This window comes from Zymoseptoria tritici, chromosome 8 (genome assembly GCF_000219625.1).
Source record: "Zymoseptoria tritici IPO323 chromosome 8, whole genome shotgun sequence".
Lineage (NCBI taxonomy): Eukaryota > Fungi > Ascomycota > Dothideomycetes > Mycosphaerellales > Mycosphaerellaceae > Zymoseptoria > Zymoseptoria tritici.
In genome coordinates, this window is record NC_018211.1 from 1,546,041 (window position 1) to 1,568,073 (window position 22,033).

General features: G+C 54.4%; 5 protein-coding genes across 5 annotated transcripts; 1 reads left to right on the top strand and 4 right to left on the bottom strand.

Moving 5' to 3' along the window:
• Window positions 1-68: 68 nt before the first annotated feature.
• MYCGRDRAFT_74992 (chromatin remodeling complex SWI/SNF component SWI2) lies at window positions 69-4,261 on the bottom strand (the record flags this gene model as incomplete). Its single annotated transcript, XM_003850255.1, has 2 exons — window positions 69-347; window positions 404-4,261. The coding sequence occupies 2 exons, from the start codon at window positions 4,199-4,201 to the stop codon at window positions 120-122; spliced, it is 4,026 nt and encodes a 1,341-aa protein (XP_003850303.1).
• Window positions 4,262-5,070: 809 nt separating this feature from the next.
• On the top strand, window positions 5,071-5,920 carry MYCGRDRAFT_95302 (uncharacterized protein; the record flags this gene model as incomplete). Its single annotated transcript, XM_003850060.1, has 2 exons — window positions 5,071-5,561; window positions 5,650-5,920. The coding sequence occupies 2 exons, from the start codon at window positions 5,071-5,073 to the stop codon at window positions 5,918-5,920; spliced, it is 762 nt and encodes a 253-aa protein (XP_003850108.1).
• A 4,242-nt stretch (window positions 5,921-10,162) lies between these two features.
• Window positions 10,163-11,358, bottom strand: MYCGRDRAFT_24577 (uncharacterized protein; the record flags this gene model as incomplete). The annotated part of the gene is made up of 2 exons (XM_003850254.1): window positions 10,163-11,088; window positions 11,142-11,358. Coding segments are annotated over 2 exons (1,143 nt in total), but the record flags the coding sequence as incomplete, so codon positions are not given.
• A 980-nt stretch (window positions 11,359-12,338) lies between these two features.
• MYCGRDRAFT_95304 (uncharacterized protein) lies at window positions 12,339-14,459 on the bottom strand (the record flags this gene model as incomplete). Its single annotated transcript, XM_003850253.1, has 5 exons — window positions 12,339-13,255; window positions 13,308-13,460; window positions 13,617-14,102; window positions 14,154-14,325; window positions 14,379-14,459. 5 exons carry the CDS (start codon window positions 14,457-14,459, stop codon window positions 12,339-12,341), a joined length of 1,809 nt encoding a protein of 602 aa, XP_003850301.1.
• A 1,924-nt stretch (window positions 14,460-16,383) lies between these two features.
• MYCGRDRAFT_74994 (ATP-binding cassette glutathione S-conjugate transporter) lies at window positions 16,384-21,675 on the bottom strand (the record flags this gene model as incomplete). Its single annotated transcript, XM_003850252.1, has 11 exons — window positions 16,384-16,562; window positions 16,614-17,470; window positions 17,534-17,764; window positions 17,833-17,905; window positions 17,957-17,994; window positions 18,061-18,090; window positions 18,141-18,206; window positions 18,267-18,304; window positions 18,399-18,559; window positions 18,656-20,195; window positions 20,251-21,675. 11 exons carry the CDS (start codon window positions 21,673-21,675, stop codon window positions 16,384-16,386), a joined length of 4,638 nt encoding a protein of 1,545 aa, XP_003850300.1.
• Between the last annotated feature and the right edge of the window lie 358 nt (window positions 21,676-22,033).

The following is a 22,033-nucleotide window of genomic DNA, read 5'->3' on the forward strand; positions in this document are numbered from 1 at the left end:
TCGCAACCCAAAATTCCTTCGCCGCGTTACAGCCGTTGCTTCAAATACGAGGCCTCCTAGTCGCTGACGCTCTGAGCTGTGCTCTTAGTCCCGCGTCGCGACGTCAAACAAGAGCCCTCCTAATCGCTGTCGCTCTGAGCCGCGCTTTCTGTGCCGCCTCGCGACGAATTTCCGTTGGCTCGCCCACCATTTCCAAGCTTCAGCTTGATGCCGGATCTTGCTGGCTGTGGCGTGCCGACCGTAGACATTGGTCGTGTTGAAATTCCATCGGCGACTGAGCCCTCTTCCAAATCCTCTGAGCCTGGGTGATTGGCCATTTCTTCTTGAAGTTTCTTCATGCAAGCCGCCTGTGAAATGTTAGCATTAGTTCCTCGTCTCGTAGCTCGTACAATCATGGACTTGCCTCGATCGTGTTCGCGTCCTGGTAGAGTATACTGCCGTCCTCGTTGTATTGCCGACAATTGCTGCATAGAAGCGAGACGTCCGAGCGGAACTGCTTGAGGTTCTGATACTGCTTCTTGTTGATCTTTGTTTCGATCTGCTTCATGCAAATCGGATTCTTGATCAGCTGGTAGTAGTCAGGGTAGTCCAATTTCGGAGGCAGATCCAGGAACGGATCAATAATGCCCCGGTTGGGAACGCCGGGCTCGGTAGACTCCTCTTCCAGATCCTGGAGCGAATCGTGAACGTTGTCGAGGATAGTCTGCAGAGTTCCGCGGTCCTCCTTGGAGAGCGTTTCGACGACCTTGTTGCCGCGTCCGCGCGACTTCTTCGGCGGTTCTGGACGCTCGAGCGAGGCCTCATCTGCTTTGCGTTTCTCAGGTCGGCCAGGTTTGCGACCACGCTTCTTGGGTTGTGGAAGCTCTTCCTCACTCTCGATCGCTGGGGGCGGTGTCTCGCCATCAGAGTCGTCGCCCTTCTTCGCATTGCGTCTCGCAATTCTAGCTTGCTTCCGTGCGATCGCGTCCTCAATCGTGTCATCGTCGGCATCCACAGCGTCGAGCCATTGTTCTTCCGTGAGACCGTCATCGTACTTAACCTTGCCACGTTCACGAGTGCCACGGCCGTATATAGCTTCCACGTCCTCAACAACGGGATTGTCCTCGTTCACGTAGATCTCTGGAAGCTCGCTCTCTCCCATGAGACGCGGCAGTTTCTTGTCCAGACCGTAAGGTGTATTCTTTGCGCGCTCCGCATCCAACTTCTGGAAGATTGGCAGCTCGTGATCGTGACGCATCATGATCATGTTGAGGTCATCGTCCTCCATCTCATCCTGCTCCAAGCTTTCGACAGCCTCGGCGGACTCAAGCATGACTCGCAGCATTTCGTCACGCTCCTCGTTGGTGGACTTGTTGTCGAATTTACCTGCTTGAATGACCTTGCCATCCATATCCAGCTTGTACTGAGCACGCTCGAGAATCTTCTCCTCCACGGAATTCGTGGTGATGAGTCGCAAGATGCGCACCTCGTTCTTCTGGCCAATACGATGGGCACGATCCTGCGCTTGCAAATCTTGATGCGGATTCCAATCGGAGTCGTAGATGATGACCGTGTCGGCTGTTTGCAAGTTCAGACCAAGACCTCCTGCACGCGTCGAGAGCAAAAAAATGTCGTACTCCGAGCCCGGTGCGTTGAACAACTTCAGAAGCTCGGACCGATCGTCTGCCTTTGTACCACCATCAAGACGCAGATATTTGATACCTCTGAAGCGAAGGAAGTCCTCCATGATATTCATAATTTGTGTCATCTGGAAGAACATGAGCACTCTGTGACCTGTCGCGAAGAACTTTGGCAGCACGCGGTCCAGAAGTTCAAACTTTCCGGCAGTTCGCCAAATCAGATCATTGGTCATCTTGCTCGGGTTCATCTGGTCCTCGACTTCCTCAAACACAAAGGGATGATTGCATAGCTTTCGTAATTGCATCAGCATGTTGCTTAAGCCGCGCATGCCCGTCTTCTTGCCATCAGCGCCCATAACGTTGATGCGGTTGTGGAGCATGAGCTGCTTGTAAAGCTTGGCCTGTAGTGCAGAGAGATTGCACTTGATGACACGCTCCTGCTTGTCAGGCAAATCCTTCTCGACGTCTTTCTTGAGACGACGGAGCAAGAAAGGACGAAGCACCTTGTGCAGGCGACGAATAACGAGAAGTTTCTCCTCTTCGGTGAGGTCCATCTTATCCTGGCCGCCAGTGTTTGCAAAGGGAGTATTGAACCACTCGTCGAATGACGTTGCAGACTTGAAGATGGTCGGCAGGACGAAATTCAACATCGACCAGAGCTCAGTGAGATTGTTTTGGAGGGGTGTTCCGGTCAAGATCAAACGGTAGCGAGTGTGGTAGTAGTTCGTGATGGTATTGCTGAGCTTCGAGTTGGCATTCTTCATGCGGTGACCTTCGTCGACAATCATGTGCAGCCACTTGACTTTGCTCAAGATCGGACGATCTTTAATGATGAACTCGTACGTTGTGAGCAAGACCTGGAAGTTGCCATATCGGATCTGTTGTTGTTGAGTTTTGCGCTGGTTCGGAGGGCCCTTGTACACGATTCGAGACACACTGGGCGCCCATCGCTCAAATTCGCTGTTCCAGTTGGTAAGTGTGCTGAGCGGCACGATGACCAGGTATGGACCATGCTGCTTCTTCTTCTCGATGAGATAAGTGATGAGCGAGATGGTTTGAATGGTCTTGCCCAACCCCATCTCATCGGCCAAGATTCCGTTCAGGTTGTTGTTGTAAAGCGAAATCATCCATTGAAGACCCTTGATCTGGTACTCTTTCAGTTGACCGCCGACGAGATTCGAAGATTGGCCAGTGACCTCTTCCTTGATGCGATGAGCGACTTCGTAGTAGTCGACCTTGGGCTTAGTTTCGTCCTCGCTGTCTACTTCGCCGGTGTCCACAGGATCCGCCTCATCAGGCACGTCTCCACCGTAGCGTGCGTGGTTGCTCCGCTGTTGTGCCTTGACAGATGCGGCAAGCTGGTTCAAAAAGCCATCCGTCTGCTTCAACAAGTGTGAGATACGAGAATCCTTCGCTTGGCCGAGCAGTTTGAGGTATGTCTCTTCATCGTTGGCCTTCAACGCTTGGAGACGTTGCTTCGCCGTACGCTCGATACGCTTCTGCTCGTCCTTCTCGATGGTGACATGCGCGGCTGCCATCATGCGACCAAGCTTCTGAACGCGCTGCCTATGAGCCATTGCGTTGTTCTTGATAGCATCGGCGTGCACGCGGATGGAGTGCATATATTCGTCGTGCTTCTTCTTTTCCTTGTTCTCGGCAGCATCGCGCTGCTGTTTCTCCAGTTTCTCCGTAATGCGAGCTTCTCTCAGCGACTGCTTTTTCAGTCTCCTGTACGAGGACCGATTTGCGGTCATGGAAAGATTGTCCGAGAGCATCATCTCCCTGCCAACTCTCTGTCGCATTTCCTTCTGCTTCGCTAGCAGCGACAACGACTTGAGCTCAATCAAAGCGCGGAGCTTGACGTTTGCGTTGTCCTCTGGAACTTCGGATTTGCCGACATCCCATGCACCGATATTGGCAGGTAAATTTAGCAGCTCTTCTTTCCGCGTGAGGATACGATTGTATACAATGTTCTCTCGCTCCTCTCGCACACGCTCTGGATCGATCCCAAGTGGCATGATGGCCGGAATCATGGGTCGATAGGAACGATGGAGGTGGTCGTTGAAGCTGATGTTCTTCAGCAGGAAGCCATGGGGCTCAGTGTATGTCTCGAATCGATGTCGCGGTCGTCCGTCATCTTGGCTGTCTCCAGTTTTGCCTGAGAGGTCTCCAGTGGCCTCGTCCAGCATCTTGCCAGCCGTGGCAATATTGTCCGCGAGAGATGGACCTTTCTTGTCCGATCTGGATGGGAATATCCTGTCTGCGATCTCGTTTGGGATCGGTCGGTTCTTCTGCAGCGCGCCGAATGCTTGCATTTGGGCACGGAGGGTCATTTGCTGCTCCCTAGAGAATGACACCTCACTGGAGCCATCCATATGAGTGGGCTGCGCGGTTGGGAGAGCCGTCGCTGGTAGCTGCTGGGAGGTAGCTTGAGGTGTACCATTCGATGTCGCCGCGGAAGGTTGCGTTTGGAAGTCCGGGATGCCATTTTGCTGCTGAGCGGCCTGCTGCTGCCGCTGCATTGCTTGCATGCGCTTCATCTGCTGAGTCCTCTGGTGGACCTGTGTCAGTATTTGCCGCATCTTGTTCTGCTTAGGCTCCGAGTCTGATATGCCATTGAGCTTGTTTTGCTGATACTCCTGTTGTCCATTGAGTCAGCCATCACATGCACGCGATGGGTTAGAAGCATATGCAGTGGCATACCTTGTACATAGCCGCGAGTTGTTCCTTGCTCATCCCGGCAGGGAGCACATTGTTCAAGGCCGCGGCCTGCGGCTGACCGCTGGCCGTTTGCTGCATGCTGGCCTGTGAAGGCTGCACGGCAGCCATGTCGTCGAGTGTCGTGCTCTATATGCGTCTGCTCTTAAACTGTGTCCAGGCGCAAGGCCACGCTTGGGTCGCGTCGAATATTCGCACAGAGGGGCAATGCGACTAGCGACGCGCGACGGCGAGCATCAAAATCCAATGCGTGGAGTGGAGTGCGTTGTTGCGTGAAAGCCTGCGCAGGCCCGTGATCGGCTTCGTGGATGGGGGAGCGTGGTTGGATGGTGATGAATTCGCGGGTCGTCGCGCGGTCGATGTGAGGATCGAGCGGAGGGGTAGAGGAGCGCGCAAATTCGGAGAGGGAGGAGTCGGGGCGGGATGGCGGTGATCGAGCGAGGTCCAGGGCGGTGTCACGCGTTTCTGCGTCGGTGGTAAATAGTCCTGGCGTTCAGCTTTGGCCGCGGGGGTCTTTGATCTGATGCGATGCTTTGGCCGTAAGCGCGGAGCGAGATGGGAAGGAGAGGAGCAGACACACCGGCGAGCGCCGCGGCTAGCGTCGAATCCTCAGTGATCACGTGCAGCCTAGATGCCTCAGGCACAAATACATTCGATGAGCTCACCTTTCCCACCACACCTCATGCTTCTACACCTCCTTCCTGTACATATCACAAGCCATCCTTTCACAATCATGTCGCTACTGGGACTACCTGCAGAGCTTCGCCTACGTATCTACGACTTTCTACCCGAATTGCAGCAAGATCGCATTGAAACCGTGACCCCATATTCCTCCCATCAAACACCGTCCATCTGTCGCGTCAGTCAAATTTTCCATCGCGAGACTCTTCCCATATACACCGCAAATTCCCTCTTCTCCTTTCCGATCGATGATGCTCCTGAGACTTGGGCTCGCCAAGTTGAAAGCTGGATCCTGGCTCTCGGTCCCTCGGCAATCTCAAGAGTTCGCAGTATCCAGTTCAGTCAGCACTGGAACATCACCCAGCCGATGCGGTGGATGCGGCATGTTGGTTTCTATCTTCGAATCGAACGCTCAAAGTCATCGGACATCTCCAGCCGTACAGGACTTGACCAATCTGCCGGATTCAACGATGCTTGGGCCGATCACTTTGTGAAGCCATCGCGAGTTAGTGATTGGCAGGTGACTTCCGGCACATATCCCATGTCAGTACCTTTGCATTCGTGGTTGTGGCTCCTGCATTAGTCTTCTCGTCCTTGTTGTTGCATCATGCTCCGTACTGACAATGCCAAGGGCGAGAGATGCACGAGCGAGGAGACTCCAAAGCGTCGAACTCCTAGCACAGACGACCGAAGCCTACTTCCGAACTCGCGGAGCACAAGAGCATTCAACGGGCCTCTCGCCCGGCGATGTCTGGTTCCTCATGCAAGCAGTCAACATCGTCGCATCCCACGCCATACCGTACTACGACTTCAACGAGTCGGGTAACGATCGAGGCAGGGAGCCGTGCGAGACCTGGTACAATATGAAGTCGGAGCTCGAGCTTCTTGTTGCGCAAACGTAGATGCATCGATAATTCACCTAGCGACCTCTACAGCCACGTTTTGATATACCTCTCTGCTGTGCTTTAACATAGCTCGTCGTGTCAGTGCATTCTCTTGTCGCCGTCGATCAGATATATGAGCGTCGTCCCCCCTTTTTGATCGATGTCCGACGATTCTCCTGTTAGATAAGGTTGAGTGGATACACCTGCTTATTGCCCCCTCCCGCTTCGCAAGCACAAGAAATGCAGACAGCGTTGACAAGGAGAGATTGAGCGCCTGAATATTCACCGTGTTGAGATCCTGATTGACGAGATGACTTCGCGCCCTCCGTTTTTATTGTGATTCTACCTTACAAGCCTACAGGCATGTCCCGATGGCCGTCTAATTACAGTCGTACTCTCGACCCAGCTCACTGCCACTGCACACTTCTCGACATCGCGCTCGGAGTATCAGTCACTAAGCTCAATGGCCTCCTCGACGTTGTTGCCCACGACCTGGAGAGCAGGGTTAGGACGCGGAGGAGGAGGAGGATATCCGAAACGTGGGAGCTGTCCCGCCGGACCGCCTGCGTTATTGTCCTCTCCGTCGTCCTCGTCGTAGCTTCCTTCGTCCTCTGAGTCGTACGATCCTTCGCTACCCAGGTCTTCCTCCTCGTCGCCGCGATCGACACTGCTGCCCTCGTCCTCATAGTAGCCGTGGCCATTGGGCGGCGGCCCCTCTTGCTCGTCCTCTTCGACATCGCCAGACACGTCGTCACCATCGTCGTACTGGTAGCTACCAGGTTGACGCTGCGGGTGGTTATCCTCGCTGCATCCAGCTTCGCTGTCTGTCTCAGCCGCGAGAGGCTTCTGCTGTACCTCATCGTCGCTCTGGTATTCGGTGTCGTTGGCTAGAGCAGCGTATCTATTGGCGTACATGGACCAATTCATCGAGCCTCCAGCAAAATTGACCGAGGGTTGGCCTTGTTGGACGTCAACATCGTCGTAGACACTGGTATTGGTATCGTTGTTGTTGACGTCTTCCTCTGCCTCGTCCTCGCTTTCACCGTCGGACGACAACAACGATATGGCCTTAGATGCCGCTTGGGAAGGCATGTAAGAGGTTGACAGGGCCGGAGTGGTGCTGTCATATCCATCGGTCGTGGCCAAGTCTTGAATCAGTGGCTCGCCGGATGCTTTGCCGAAACTGTTGGAAAGTACCTCGGGGATCTGGGATGGCTGGATCGTGTCGTCATACGGCGCATGGCTACTCGTGCCAAAGCTGAATGACTGCGTCTGCTGCTGCGGTTGCGATTCCGCCGCTTCGCTTTGCGAGTTCCATTGCAATGGATTCTGTGAGATCGGAGCTTGCAAGAATGGATTTGAAGCAAACTGTGAGAAAGAGTCGCCGGCGAATGCTGATTGAAAGGAATTGCCTCCAAAGCCAGCAGTTGTGGCAGAACCTTGAGCGAGGGAGAATGGATTTTCTGTCATTGGAGCCTGTGCCAATTGCTGATCGAAAGGTGTGAATGAAGAGCTTCCGAAGCCAGAGAATTGGTTCGTCTGATTCTCTTGCACCGGAAATGTGCCATTGGTCAGGCCTTGCTCATTGTCTGTGGAGACGCTGGGACCGAGCGCCTGCGTAGTCTGAGGATAAGGCTGGTTTGCGATGGTGCTGTGGGTCGGCGAAGCGATAGGATACTGTCCAGCATCAGAGGCCGATCTGCTCATTTCCGTGGACCGTGAAGCGCGTAGATCGTTGGCACGTTCGATTGCACGAGCATAGTGCTCGCGAGGCACAAAACGACTCTGACGGCTGCGATAAGCCGGAACATCGCGACCGCTGATCGAAGCACCAAAATCAGAGTCCGCTTGGTAAGCACGCGCTCTAGCTTCGGCGCGCGCTCGAAGCAATGATGGAGACTCGCTGTCGGAACCGGAGCCGACGCTGCGCTTGAGATCGCTCTCCTTCTCTTTCTGCACTTCTGACCGCATGAATGTGCCACTCTCCTTGAGACTCTCCCTGGCTGCCTTCAGACGTGCGAAAAGTGCATCATCGTCGTCACTTGCTTGTGATCGTGTCGATCGTCTGGACGGCGGAGCCATGTGCCCCAGCTCTATAGACTTGTGTGCGCTGAATGTTGGAGGTGAAGGTCTCATGCGTGGTGGTGGCGTCGCACCGCTGGATCCGATAGAGTCCTCGCGTTGTCTTTTGACGCCACGACTGAGATCGGTGTCGAGATTGGACTTTACAGCAAGAGCTTTCATGCGAAAGTATGATGTTCTCGTGGTGCTGCCGCGGTTTGGTGCATCGCTCGACAGAGAGAACTTCAAGAACGATGAACGTTTCAAGATGTCCGCGTTCGCATCGCTCGAGGCATTGGGTTTCGAGACACGCCCGTGATCATCAACGTGACCCGCGCTCTTCTTGTGACCACTTGCGCGAGCCGTAGATGATGCATCGCTGACGACTGATGCTGTATGACGTGTGCCGCCGGCTTGCGCTTGTCGGTCGCTCTGGATGAGACTGCCACCCAACGTGGACTGGTACATTGCATCGACCATCTCGCGCTTGCTTCGCTTTCGAACACCTGGACATGATGTCACGCTGCTTGTCAAAACCGAAGCTGTGTCGGTGACACTGCCGGCTCCGAGCGTATCGCTTCGCTGCGACTCGTGGAGTCTTCTCTGGGCTCTCTTCCTGCGCTCACGGCCTTGGTTTGCGAGACGTTGTCGACGACAGGTTTCGCGCCACCGCTTTCCGAATTTGTCCTGCAGAAACCAAGTGCGGAAATCGTCCGCCTCCTTATTCACTCTCTCGCGGTAAAGTCGTTCCTGGGTTTTGGTGATGACACTTTTGACGTGATACTCGACGTACTGCTTGAGAAAGCCAACAACGGGATCGTGAGTCAATTCATGGGCAAGACGCGTCAAGATCGCATCGGAGTCCGAAGCTTGCGTCTGGGGATGTTCTGGTGCCGAAGTGGAATTCGTCGTGGGAAGAGCTGGAGTGAAGTGCGTTCTTTGTTTGTCCGAAAACAGCTCCTGTGGACCCTCAGTGCTAGCTCCGAAGCCGTTCAGCGGAGCTCTGGCGGATGAACCGCCGTCGTCGAAAGAAGTGAAGGAGTTCGAAAGTGGACTGGGCTTCTTCGGTTTGGTATCTAGTGCGGATGCGACTGACGGGCGACGCGAGCCGGCACCACTGTTGTTGCTACTGGCCTCTTGACCGGAAGAGGTGTTGTTCGATGGAGGTGGTGAGGAAGCTGACGGTGCGGTGAAGTGAGATTGTGATGCCGCTGAATTTGGCTTCGTTTCAGAGGTCGCCGAATTGCTTGGCGCAAATGCCTGCTGGCCGCCGAATGTGGAAGGTGCGGTCGGTGGCGCAGTGGGAGCACTGAAAGGCGCAAAGTTGGGACCCGGGGCAGTCGTTGTTGTTGATGGACCAGACAACGACCCCGAGTTCTGAGGTTTGAACGGATTGCTCAATGCAGCATTTCCATCTGCGGGCTTCGATGGGAAGAGGCTTGGGGAAGTGCTCGTCGCTGGTTTCGCAAACGAGAACGGGTTAGACGGTGCAACCTCTTTCCCGGCCGCAGTGCTTGAGAATCCACCGCTCGTGGAGCTTCCGCCGGTGTTCGTGGCTGGCGCTGAGGATTTCCCAAAGGCCGAGAAGTCAACTGCTGGGCTTGGAGCTGGCTTCGACGCGCCTGCGTTCAAGAAGCTGAACGTTATCGCTTTCTCCTCCGCCGCGGGCTTTTGCTGAGTGAAGCTAAATGGTGCTGGTTTCACCTCCGCCGCGGACTTCTGCGGATTGAAATTGAATGCCGGAGTTGGCTGCACCGTCGGCGCAAGCTCGTTCGGCTTGCCAAAGGGCGCACCGTTGCTGGGCTTGCCAAAGGTCGAGGTCACGCCGTTGCTGCCACTGGGTTGTCCGAATGTCGAAGTGGTGGTCGGATTGGTGGCGAAGCTCGTTTTCCCAAATGTACCAGAGCTGAAGCCATGGGTCGGTCTCGTCTCCGTGTTTTGTTTTCGAGCCTCTGGTACAAAAAGAGAGTCCGCATCGTCCTCCTCTTCCTCGTTGCCATTGCCCGAATAGTCCGTCATACCACCCATTTCATCTCCATCATCCCCGCCATTCTGGACCAGACCAGCGGCTTGAGCCTGTCTCACACTCAGCCCGTCAATAATGGCCGGTAACATGCGTCGGTGTCGTTTATCGTCCACAAGGTTCGTTTTGAGTTGGGTTGGCGGCGTGGTCGGACTCTGTAATGATTTTCCAGCCACTGAGCCTAGTTCCAGATACGCTTTCCCATCGTCCTCACGGTTTTGAAATTGCAGTCCATATTGCTCACAAAAGGCCACCAGCTGGTCTTCCTCGTCAAAGTTGAAAAGATCCCACAACTCCTCCATAGTCCAATCCGTGCTCCCGCTCGTCTTCCCATTGACGGTCTTTCCAACCCGTGACGTCCGCACAATACTCTTCAACACCATGTCCCGTACGGAGCCGAAATGCATCTCTGCAACGCATGCCATCAAGAACGACACTTGACTGGAGCCAATCAGTTTCCAAAATAGCTCCCAATCTTGGCGGGCAATGACCGGTGCTGTCGGGTAGTTCTTAAAAGGCCCTCTGCGCTCCGTACTGCACGCAGCGGCGTAAAGTTTCAAAGCGATCTGCACTCGAGGATCCTGAGCGAGATTCCGCGGCCAGCTTTGCACTCGATCCTCCAGATTGGGCTCCGGTGCTCGCAGTTGGAAAAGTATGCAGTAAGCGCGGAATTCGGGCTCATTCGGAAGCTCAAGGCGATGTCGATTGTCATCGTAATACTGCATGAGAGATAGCAGCGTCTTGTCCAGTTGCTCTCGCTCCTGTGGGGCACTGTACCCTTCATAAGGCTCAGCCGTGGCGCAGTGGTGAAGCGACGCGATGTGAAAGCGAGCCATTCGCTCGTAACACTCCACTGCAAGGCGTACATCCTCCACTTTTGTGACCTGCTGGATCGAGAAGTCATTGCGAACTGCCCTTGTCCGGTCCCAAAGAAAATGATGTACCTGTCCGAGACTCGTTGCATTGGCCAGCAAGTCGTTGAAAAGATAGTCGCAGGTCTGCTTAAGCACAGCTGGAGGTCTTAGGTCCGAAGGTAGTTGCTCCCCCTTTCCGGCATCAGATCGTTTGAATGTTTTGACCATGCGAGTCTCGATGGGCAGAGCTTCGCCTGGCGCGTACGCAGAGTGATCGGGGTCCTATCCACCATCAGTATACTCATATGCCTCCCTCTTGCGATTATGCCCATGCCCACCTTTTCTTCACCCCAAACGGCGTTTTGTACTGCTCTTTCAACCCTCTCGAATTCAGGGCACATATCTGGACATGTTCCGACCGGTGTGATCGCGTCTGCGAGTTTGCGCGCTTTCCCAGGGATGGCCACGATGCCTCGCTTCTCTGCATCGGCGCGTTCGGTTTCTCGAGAACGTTTGAGCTGTACGGAGTCATCATCTGTGCCCCGTTAGTCGCATGACAGGGTCGGCAGCACGCACCTCGTTGTATCGATCCGCCAATGCTCCTCCACTCATTGCGCCGCCATCCGTAGCTCTTTTTTGCGCGCTCTTCGACGTCGGATTGCGTCGCGGAGCTCCGAATCCTGCCTTGGACTGTGTCAATCCAGGCACTGTGGCTCCTGAGAATCCTCGCCGTGCGCCAGTATTGGATGGTCCGGTGGGAGCGCCATTGGGTACGGGTGCTCTGCTATTCCCCCGATTGTTGCCGCGACCACCGCCGCGACCGCGTCCCCTCGTCGTCGTCGACATGGTCGTCGCGATGAGAGATGTTCGGTGTTGGCGTCATGTGAATGGGTGCTTCACGTGTAAGCTGCGAAAAGAGCGAAAGTCTGCATCTCGATGCGGAATTCGGAGACAGTCCTGTCCTTTGTTTGACGCGGCCATGAACAAGCTCGAAGTCGAGCCCCGAAGATCAGCTCAGCACACTAGCGCCATTCTGCGGGCCCTCTGATGCCTTATACTTCCGGCATTCGCGGATGTCAGTCTTTACTCTAAACCCAACGACACCTCACGACCTCACGGCCTCACGGCCTCACGATTCACGAACTGGAACAACATGAACGGTTATGTTCATCATACTAATGTGTAAAGCTACCGGACTATATTACTTGCTACCTTCATGCCGAGTCCAAGAGGACAATTCTCTATATCCTCCCAATTTTCGTCTTCGCTTTCATCATTCCGTTCATCACTCATTTCGCATTATACTCTTCGATCTGGCGTCGCTCAATTGGAACAATGCACACGCCGCCGGACCAGACCATCCGAATGCTGGAAATCACGCTAAATCGCTTGAACGCTCATCTGTCCGCCTGCCCTTCAGTGAGGAGCCATCGTCACCAAAAATCAGAAGACAACCTCCGTGAGCAGACACAACCTTGACACCCGGTCATCTGCGTGCTCAAACAATAGTATTCCATGGCTGAGCATGGTTGTCAAACTGCGGGCTGTGGTAGTCAAGCAGCATGTGCCCACCTGCCAAGTTTTGCTCGTGCATCATCGGCCATTCATGCGGTCTGAGTGGAAGCTGGAGATCCATCATTCGATGGTCCATGACAGCCGGCATGAAGCAATTTGGTGGCAGAGTCGTCATCGCATAATGATGTTCCGGACTGCTGTAATGAGGAATGCCCATGAGCTCGGGTACAGCTGGATTGCTTGCTGGGAAATGCGCCTCGGGTGTTATCGATTGAAATGAGGACTGGGATGCCTGCTGCATCATATCTCGATCCATGGAGTAGGGCGGCAGGCCGAAGTCTTGTCGTCCTGGGAATTGCATCGGCGAGCAATAAGGCTGCGTGGCGCCACCAGAGAGGTAGGTTGGCGGAGCGAGAGGGCTGCCATGCCATTGGTTTCGATCATGTGTGCGTGCCGTCGATATGTGCTCGACAGGGCGTCTTCTCGGCCGCGCACGTCGCTCTGTCTTCGTTGGAATGGCTTCCATTTGAGCTTCGGGCCAGCTGTTCTGGCGTGGCTGTAGAGCAGGAGCAACCGAGTTCATGCCCGGTGACTCAGTGTTGTTGACTGTAGGTACCAGTGATTGCATGGTGTGTTCTTCTGTTGAAGCGCAGCGACGTTTCTGCTTCTGTTCGGAGTTCTGAGTGACATTTGGCTCGTCGGACACAGACATCGAGTCCTTGCGTGACCTCTTCGCTTTCGGACGACGATCTAAGATGGACGACGATCGGGATGCTTGGGCGGAGCTTGTTCCCACGGACTGCTCCCTGGGTCTCTTGGCAACTGGAGTCGGCGCGGATGCGAGCGCTGGCCTTTTGTTGTCTTCCTCATCCGGCTGGTAGTAGAAGCGGTCAGACCCGTCTGGTCGAATCAGTCAGTATGTTCGGCAAAGGACAGGCAAGTATGTTCGTACCTCGGTCATCTCGCTTGTATTCTTCTTCCATTCCTGCCAGCTCATAGATCTGACTCAAGTACTTGCGGCGCCTTTCAGCTTTCTCGACAGACACCTTTGGACACTCATCAATTGTTTCAGGTCCCGCAATTTCCTCCAAGAATGCTGTCCATCCTTGCCGGACATGTGTCTCGTTGTAGTCGGTGTTGTCCTCGTTCCAAGTGTTGAGTTGCTGCGGAGAGGGGCGCAGGCGAAGTAAATGGATCAGGAGAGTAACCCGGGCTGTCATGGGTCAGCGTGAGCAGTCAAAGCGAAAACACATTTGCGTACGATCGCGCTTGATATGATCCGGCTCGACGAAGGGACAATCATCCGTCGACGGCCACCAGGCTGGGAGTCTGCGACAAGCCTTGGTCTTGTTGGAGTATGGGAACCTGGCTTGCTTTTTCGGGCAGATGCCCTTGATCCAAGCTTTGGCGATCTTCTTGTCGACGACCTGTTGCATAGCCTTTAACCTGCTTGCGAGGAACTCGACAATTGCGACCTCGTTGTCGAGGCGGATACTCAACATTGGCGACTTGGATTGACTGGGTTGTGCAGGTCTCGATAGAGTCAGTGAGTTGTTGGGAGCTTCTGGTATCGGCACCGGCTTGGATATGGTTGGTAAGTTGATCGGCGTTTCGATTTCTGGAAGCATGGCACGTCCGCGGTGTTGCGTTGTGCGACCTGCTCTTCTCCCGTTGCCAGACCTGGAAGCACGGTCCGGAACATCGTCGATCTCATCGTCGGATGTCGTTGGTTGCTCACCTCCAGACACTAGGTCAAAGTCAGCATAGGTCATCTAATGCCAGAATGGTTGTGACTGACCATCTAGGAGAGCATTGGTTTTGTCGGTCTGTGCCGCGAATGCGGCGCCATCAAGAAACTTCTTTCCTTGTCCAACGGTGTGCACTCGCGCATACCCGGTACCGTCGGCAATGACAAAGGCGTAGTCGTAGAAGCCCTTTGCCTCGAGTATCCGTCTGGCCTCCTCGAAACGCTGCAAAAAACGTCAACGGCGGCATACTTGTGAAGGTATACGTTACGGCCTACCTGGGATTGACTGCCAACGTTCTGCGTCCCTTGCTTCTTCTTCATGAGAGCATCCTGGACGGACTTTCGACGAAGGACCATACTCGTGTCAATATGATTCGATTTCCCGGATCGAGATACAGATCTGTGTCGATCGCAACGCTTGTGACGGTGCTTGTTGGTTGCGCAGTAAGCAGTATTGTTGACAACGGAATGTCTTTCGTAGCGTTGTCGATCAAGAGCTGTGGCGTTCGGTAGACTTGGGAATGATGGGAGGAGAACGAATTGACTTTCTACTAAAGCAGAGAAAGCGTGGGAGTTGAATCTATAAGAGATCGTGTACGATCGGACTTGATCAGCATGAGATCGAAAGCGTGGGATGAATGCCAGATCCGATGTCTGTCTAGGTGGAGCCCTGCACCCCTGCGGCGCATACAATGTATGTGGACCACCCTCGAGGACCAAGCGGTACCTGTGGCGACGATCAATCGAAGCTGCGCCGGATGGCCGAGAAGCCCTAACCTAAAGCTGGTATACCGTGCGCGCGCTCGCAGCGATGTCGACATCCGCCATTCACCATTGTGTGCCGAAGTGTAACCCTACGGCTATACTGAGGTCCATTCTCAAGCCCGGAGAAAAACGTTGAAGTGGCAGCAGACCAGGTCGCAGGGCCCTCTCAGCCAACGCAACATATGTGGTGTGAGGAGAGGATGTTGGCTCGAACCTGGAACCTGGCATTTTGCATGTTGAATTCCGACAGAGTGGATGGCGCTTGTAAGGTTCGTGCACGATGTTTGTTAGCCGTGGCCAGTCATCTGTCGGCGGATGGCTAGGAATGCATGCCGCAGCCAAAGAGATTTTCTCGTCCGGGGTTGCCAGTCCATATCGCAGCGGGGCCAGCCGTGGCATACCACCCGATTGTGCAGGGCGATCAATCGTCTGCCATGCTGTGTCTCACAAAGACTGAGTCCGGCGGTTGGCTAGGCCCGCTCGAGGAAAGTCTTTGCTGGAGAACGTTGGCCGATTGCGTAACACGGGAATGACATTGACAGCTGCCGGGGTTCCCCTCTCAGTGTCACGGCGTCCACGGGCTCGCTCACTACAATGAGTACAATGCTTTGCCTCATCGTTCACAGAGGCGTTGTACTCCAGCCCGAGTGGCGCTGTGCCTGACAGCGGCGACAGCTTCCAGGGCCCGGACCGGCGCCCGTGCCCTGAGTGCGTTTGATCAAGTGCCGATTGTTTCATTTGGGTGTTGCATCTGCCAGATCCAGACAACCCCAACACCGATTGACGGCCAAGCCGCGCTCGGCGCTCGAAAATGCCTGGCAGTCGACGTGGGATGTGGAATAGGCTCGGCGTGGGGTGGCCATGCGAATGGTCAGCAGATTTGCCTGAGATGAGATGCGTTCGACTCCGCAGCACGATGATAAACCCTAAAGTCCGTTGCGCAAGCAAAAGGTGTCACGTCCCCCATGCGACTACCCAAAAGGGAAGACACGGGTACTCCCTCCTCACTAGCTGCATGCAAGCCGAGAGTCCCGGCTCTCGATCGCAAATTTGATGCGAGAGGAAGCTAGGCGAGATTCCAGGGCGGCGATCATCATCCGATCTGGTCTGTGCCTCCAAAGAATGACCGGGATATCGTGCAGGGGCATATCCACTCACGGGAAGCGTTCCCTCCACCAAATGCGCCGCGCGGCCCGGAAAACAACCACGATCCTTTTACGATTGCCTACTTTGGTTGTGGGTAACTTCGCTTGGGACGACTCCAGTCTTCACGTCGTGGATATATTTCGCAGTAGCGTACGCGTTGATGTTTCAATCTCAGCGAACAGGTTTCCCTATTTGGAGGGAGATCAGTGGAGACACAGTTTCGTCAGCGACAACTCAGGGCATTTCTGCAACCGCTTGCAGATATGGAGATCCAATGGCCAACGTACCGCCAGACGGCACGATCAATCAGATGTAATGATGTTCAAGACTTTTGAGGATATCTCTAGCTCCCTATGGTAGCGGCGCGAGATTACAGGATGGTCCCTGAACTGTCCACGACCGAGCCCAGAAGGCCAGACTCCTTGACCAGTTCGTAGAAAAGACCCTTCTTCTTCACGAGATTCGAAGGTGTGTCGAACTCCTTCACATTGCCATGGTCCAGTACCACGATGCGATCGCTGTCTAGGATGGTGTTGATGCGATGAGCGACTGTAATATGTTAGTATCGGCATGGAGCCTGATCATGCTTTCAATGCTTACTAGTGATGATAGTCCGATCTTTGAACATGTTGCTCCGGAGGGTGGTCTGCAACATGGCATCAGTCTCCACATCGACAGCAGCTGTCGCTTCATCGAGTACAAGGATATTGCTAGGCGTCAGTAGGGCGCGAGCCAACGACACGAGTTGCCGCTGGCCCTGACTGAGATTCGAGCCACCCTCGTGGATTTGTGCATCAAGCTGACCAGACATTGAGGTGACGTGGTCGCGGAGCCTGGCATGATCCAGGACACTCCATAATTCCGTGTCGTCGTGGACATGACCCGGATCAAGGTTGTCCCTGACCGTGCCCTCGAACAGTGCTGCATCTTGAGGGATGATTGCCAGGCGACTGCGCAGATCGAGAAGGCCAATCGAGCTCGTGTTCAGATTGTCGATGGTGATATCTCCTCCCGCCGGCTCAATGATGCGGTATAACGCCAGCGTCAGGGAACTCTTGCCGGCGCCTGTCCTGCCTACGACACCGATCTTCTCATGTGACTTGATGCTGAGGTTAATGTTCTTCAGCACCAATGCAAGACCAGGGCGATATCTTGTGCTGTAGTTGTTGAACGACACAGCACCCTTTGACGGCCAGCTGTTCGGCGGACGGTTCTTGGAGATGACATCCGGAGCCTCGCTCGGCAACGCAGCGTATTCCAGGACGCGTTCGACCGACACAATGTTCGTCTCTACTTCAACGGTCTGGCGCACGATCCAATTCAATGACTGCGTGATTTGCAGGGCGTAGCTCATGGCAAGACCGACCATGCCCGCAGACAGACCGCTACCTGTCGTGACGGAGATGATGGCAAAGCCCGCAGCAGCAAGGATGATTATACTGCCGATGAACTCTAGGCTACGCACGGCTTGTGTTAGCTTTCGTGTCGATCATCAGGGCTGCATATCTGCCGATGCTTACCGGACCGCCAGCCATCGATTAGCGCTGATCGAGGGGAAGAAGGCCCGGAGGTTAGCGTCGACGCGCCATTCGTTCTCCATGGCGAAACGCTTGGTTTGCCTGTAGGCTCGGATGGTGCTGATGCCGCTCAGAGACTCTTGGAAATGGGCGTAGATAGGGCTTCGGCTGACGCTATCGAGACGCTTCAGCTCGCGCGACGTTCGGAGATAGTACTTCTGTATGAACAGATACCTAAAGCACGGGTTAGATCAGCGCATCTTGCGTAAGTTAGATCGATGGATCCGGGATGGAGTACGCACAGGGCTCCAAGCGGCAGGATCAGTGCGACGAAAATTGGCGTTGATGCCACGATTACCGCGAGGGTGAACATTGCTGCCGCTGTTAGCTAGAACTCAACGCCCCCACGCGGCATACTCAACACACCTTTGGCTGCATTGGTGAACAGCATGTTAAAGGTACGGCTGTATGATCCGGTCAGCTACTGCAAGGGTCTCCTGCGAGGCGAAACTAGCTCCGGATGTACGTACGCGAGAACCTCATCGATCCTGTAGATATCGCTGGGATGTTGTTAGCTGTGAACCCTGGAAACAGCCAGGAATAGACCCACCTGGAGAAACGATTCAGAATTCGACCGGTCGGTGTCGTTTCGAAGAAGCTCATCGGGCTCCGGAACCTGTAGCGGTTCGTTAGGGCACATTTTGACATCGAGAGGCGGCCACATGGGACGACTTACAATGCGTGCGCCATGCGCTCATGGAGTTTTCGGCTGGCCTAATCCTGGTTAGCATGCGTTGCACTAAAGTCCGGCCCGCAATGGCCGGTGCATGTGCATAATGGCTCGCAATGCACCGAGCATCAGACTTACCTCGATCGAGCACAAGATCCAGAGGATTAATGTCTGCACGACCACCAAGAGAGCGGAGCCGATTCCGAATGCAAAGTACACCATGATGTAGCGGACCACGTTCGGGTTGCCGCCGGCGACGTCGTTGGCCTCCGACCATTTTTTGAGCCAGACGCTGCCCCCTGTGTGCGTATGCGTTGTCAGTGGGGCAATCTCATCATGAACTCGATTGCATCTGCTGCACCGAGCTTGTCCGATTCATGCAAGATGCGACTTACCGATTTCCGCCGTCTTAGCGCCAACCAGCATCACCAGGTAAATTCCCACCGCGACGAGGTTGCTGGCTTTCGCATACTCTTTGTAGACGGTCCATTTGACTTTTCCCTGTTCGCTGAATTCCTTGGTGGTCTGCTTGCCCTTGGTGTTCGACTTGCTCTCCTCCTCGTCCGTCATCTTGCCTCGAGGTCCACGGAAAGATGCAGTGCTAGCCCTGCGCAACGTGAGGTTGCTGTCTTTGCGGGATGGCTTGCCGGCATTTGGGCGAAGTGACGCGATTTGTCCAACTTCGTCATTGGCCTCATCCTCTTCGTCGGAATCTGGACTTGTCGCGGATACTACGCTCTCTGTTGACGGACTTTCTGGCACACCTTTGCTGGTCTCGTCACTGCTAGACTCATCGTTGTTGGAGGTCCGGATCAACTGCGCAATCTCGCCCTTCATCGCCATCAGCTGCTCGTAGGTTCCACGTTCAATAATCTTGCCCTCTCTCAAAAGTGCGATGAAGTGAGATTCCATGAGAACAGGGATCGAGTTAGTCGCCAAGATGCGTGTCTTGCCGGATAGAAGGCCTTTGGGACCCAGAACGTTGTCGATGATGTGCCGACCGACGTGTTGGTCGACGGCGCTCAGGACATCATCCAAAAGATAGATGTCTGCACGCGCGTACACGGCACGAGCCAAGGTCAAACGAGCCTTTTGACCACCAGAGAGGGAGATGCCGCGCTCACCGACCTCGGTCTGGTCGCCGTCTGGCAAGCTCGCGAAATCTTCCGTAAGTGCACAGGCATGGATGGTGCGCTCGTAAAATGCTGGATCCCAACGATGGCCGAACACAATGTTCTCACGCACAGAAGCGTTCATGACCCAAGGACTTTGCGCAACGTAGGCCACGCTGCCACGCATCACGACCTCTCCCCTGATTTTGTACAGATCTCCAAGCATTGTTGACAAGAAACTTGACTTTCCGGCGCCGACACGTCCCACGATGCAGGACAGCTCACCCTTATGGGCGCTGAATGTAAGGTTTTCGAGGACATTGCGCTCGTCGTCCTTGTTCCAGGTGAACGTGGCATCACGAATGCGAACAGACTCTTCTCCCGTCTCGACGGAGTCTCCACGCAAAACGGCGTCTTCTTGAAGCTCCGGTGCGACGAGGAAGCTTGTCAGACGGCCAACGGCGACGCTGGCCTCGATGATTGCTGTGATGACCATCGGCAGGATCGCGAGCGGGAAGCCCAGGAGGTTGAACAAAGTCAGAGCAGGAAAGACAATGTCTGTCGACAAAGTCTTGTTGCTGGTGGCCACAAAGACTGCGAAAGTCGTGCATGATACCAGAAATGGCGTCGAATTCCAGGTGAAGTTGGAGACCGCTGTGACAGCGCCGATTTTGCGGAGAGTGTGCAGTTCCTGGTCGTTTCGAATCACATTCAACTTCTTCACGAAAGCTGCCGTCCACGCATACAGCTTGATCGATTTCATGTTGTTCAGAATCTCCGTCATCAGGCGCGTACGTGCGTCCTTGTTCTTCATTTGTTTTTTCTGATAAATGTTAGCATATCTCAAGCTTGTTATGAAACTTCCCACTCAAGCATACCTGTAAAGTCTTTGAGATCTTTGCGATGAATCCGTTGACTGGTATCATGATAATCATGATTCCAACGCCGGCGAACATGCTGTAGCCCACGAGTTGATAGAGGGACACCATACAAAGTATAATCTGGAATGGAGCCGACCACAGCATTTGGCCGTACTGTGCCAGGTCCTGTAATCGCTGACTGTCAACCGCCATGTAGTTCACAATGTCACCAGTGCTTTTGGAAGCCCTTCCCTCGTTGCTGAGCCGCATGCTCTTCGAATAGATGGTGGCAGTCAGAGCGCTCTTGATGCGCATTCCAGTTTCAAATGCTCGCTGAAAGTACTGGTGCAAGGCCGCAGTCTGCGCGACCGACACGAAGAACATTGCGATCGCAATAGCGGCGCCTTTGATCGGAGGCTGCGGTTCATTGCCAGGTCGGTAAGAATCGACGAAAGAAATGAGAAATCGGAGAAGCTGTGGCTGTAGAAATGACAGGCAATCGGCAATGGTCTTTATCACAGTGCCAGTGAAATAAGGACCTCCAAATGCAGCGAACAGTGCGATCCACAGGCTCGGCTTCTTCTTCTCGAGCTGTTGCTGCCATGCTGCCTCGAAATCGCCAGCAGTGGTCCGTGTTGTATCCCGCCTGGCCAGATTCCAGAGGTCGTCTTGAGTAAGAAACTCGCGATAGCCATACTTCATCATAGGCGTCATCCACGAAAATGTGAGCTTCGAAAAGACGTTTGCGTACTCCAGCGGACATTCGTCCTCATCTCCCAGCGCATCGTACGCGGAGACCTTCCTTGGTACCAACCACTCCAGTACCAGCTCCAACGCGGCCAGACCGACGTTTGCGACGAACACCGAGAAGTATACAACATGAAGATGAAACATCTCTTGCGAGACAAGGCTACGCAGCTTCACGGCGTATGCGATCAACAGCAACAGCCAGAAGAACAACACGACAGCATGAGGATGCCGCATGCGCCAGTGTTCAAGATATTGTACGAATCCAATAATCGCAAAACTGGCAAAGTTTGCGACTGTTGTCCAGAAACGAAAGTCTCTATACCAGAAGCCTTGAAATCGGTCAATCTGTAGCCCAGCCTGCACCGCAGTAGTCGCCAGCAGCGTTCCGATGACTCCCAGCTTTGCGTAGAAATGCCAATTCTTGCCCACAGGTTCCGGACTCGTCTTCTTGTAAATCCACCATATTGCTCCTAGTCCTCCGATGATGCCCCAGGCTGAAACAGCGATAACCCAGAGGTCGAGGAAACATGGTGTGAAGTCGTATCTATAGGGACTCAGCGGTCCCCAGCCCTCCTTGTTACCGCATAGCGGCTGCGTGTGCTCCTTCGCAGCGGAGAGGTAGGACGGAAAGAGGTCGAAGTTTGGCGATGGCAGCTGGAGCACGGCTTGTGACAGCGGACTGAAGTCCGGCATTGGTCTGGTCGTTCCTCCAGGCGGTGAAGGAGGATTTCAGAGGACGTGGAGGTCGTAGGGCGGAGCAGGAGGGGCGGTGGTGGTGATGAGAACGGCTTCGGCGGCGACAAAGAGGAAACCCAACGACCAGACAGCGGTCATGATGTACTTAGGTTTCTCATTCGCCGTCGCTGCCGAAACTCTGTACCTTAAGTCCGCGCCGCCGCTCCCGGATAACTAAGCTTTGATGGGCAGCATGGATTCGACGTCAACGACTCTCGTTTCAACAGATTGAACTTTTAATCATTCGAAACAGATGACATTGGATGTACCTTGATTGTTGAACGGGCTCAGGAGACTAAAACCACCGCCAAAAGCG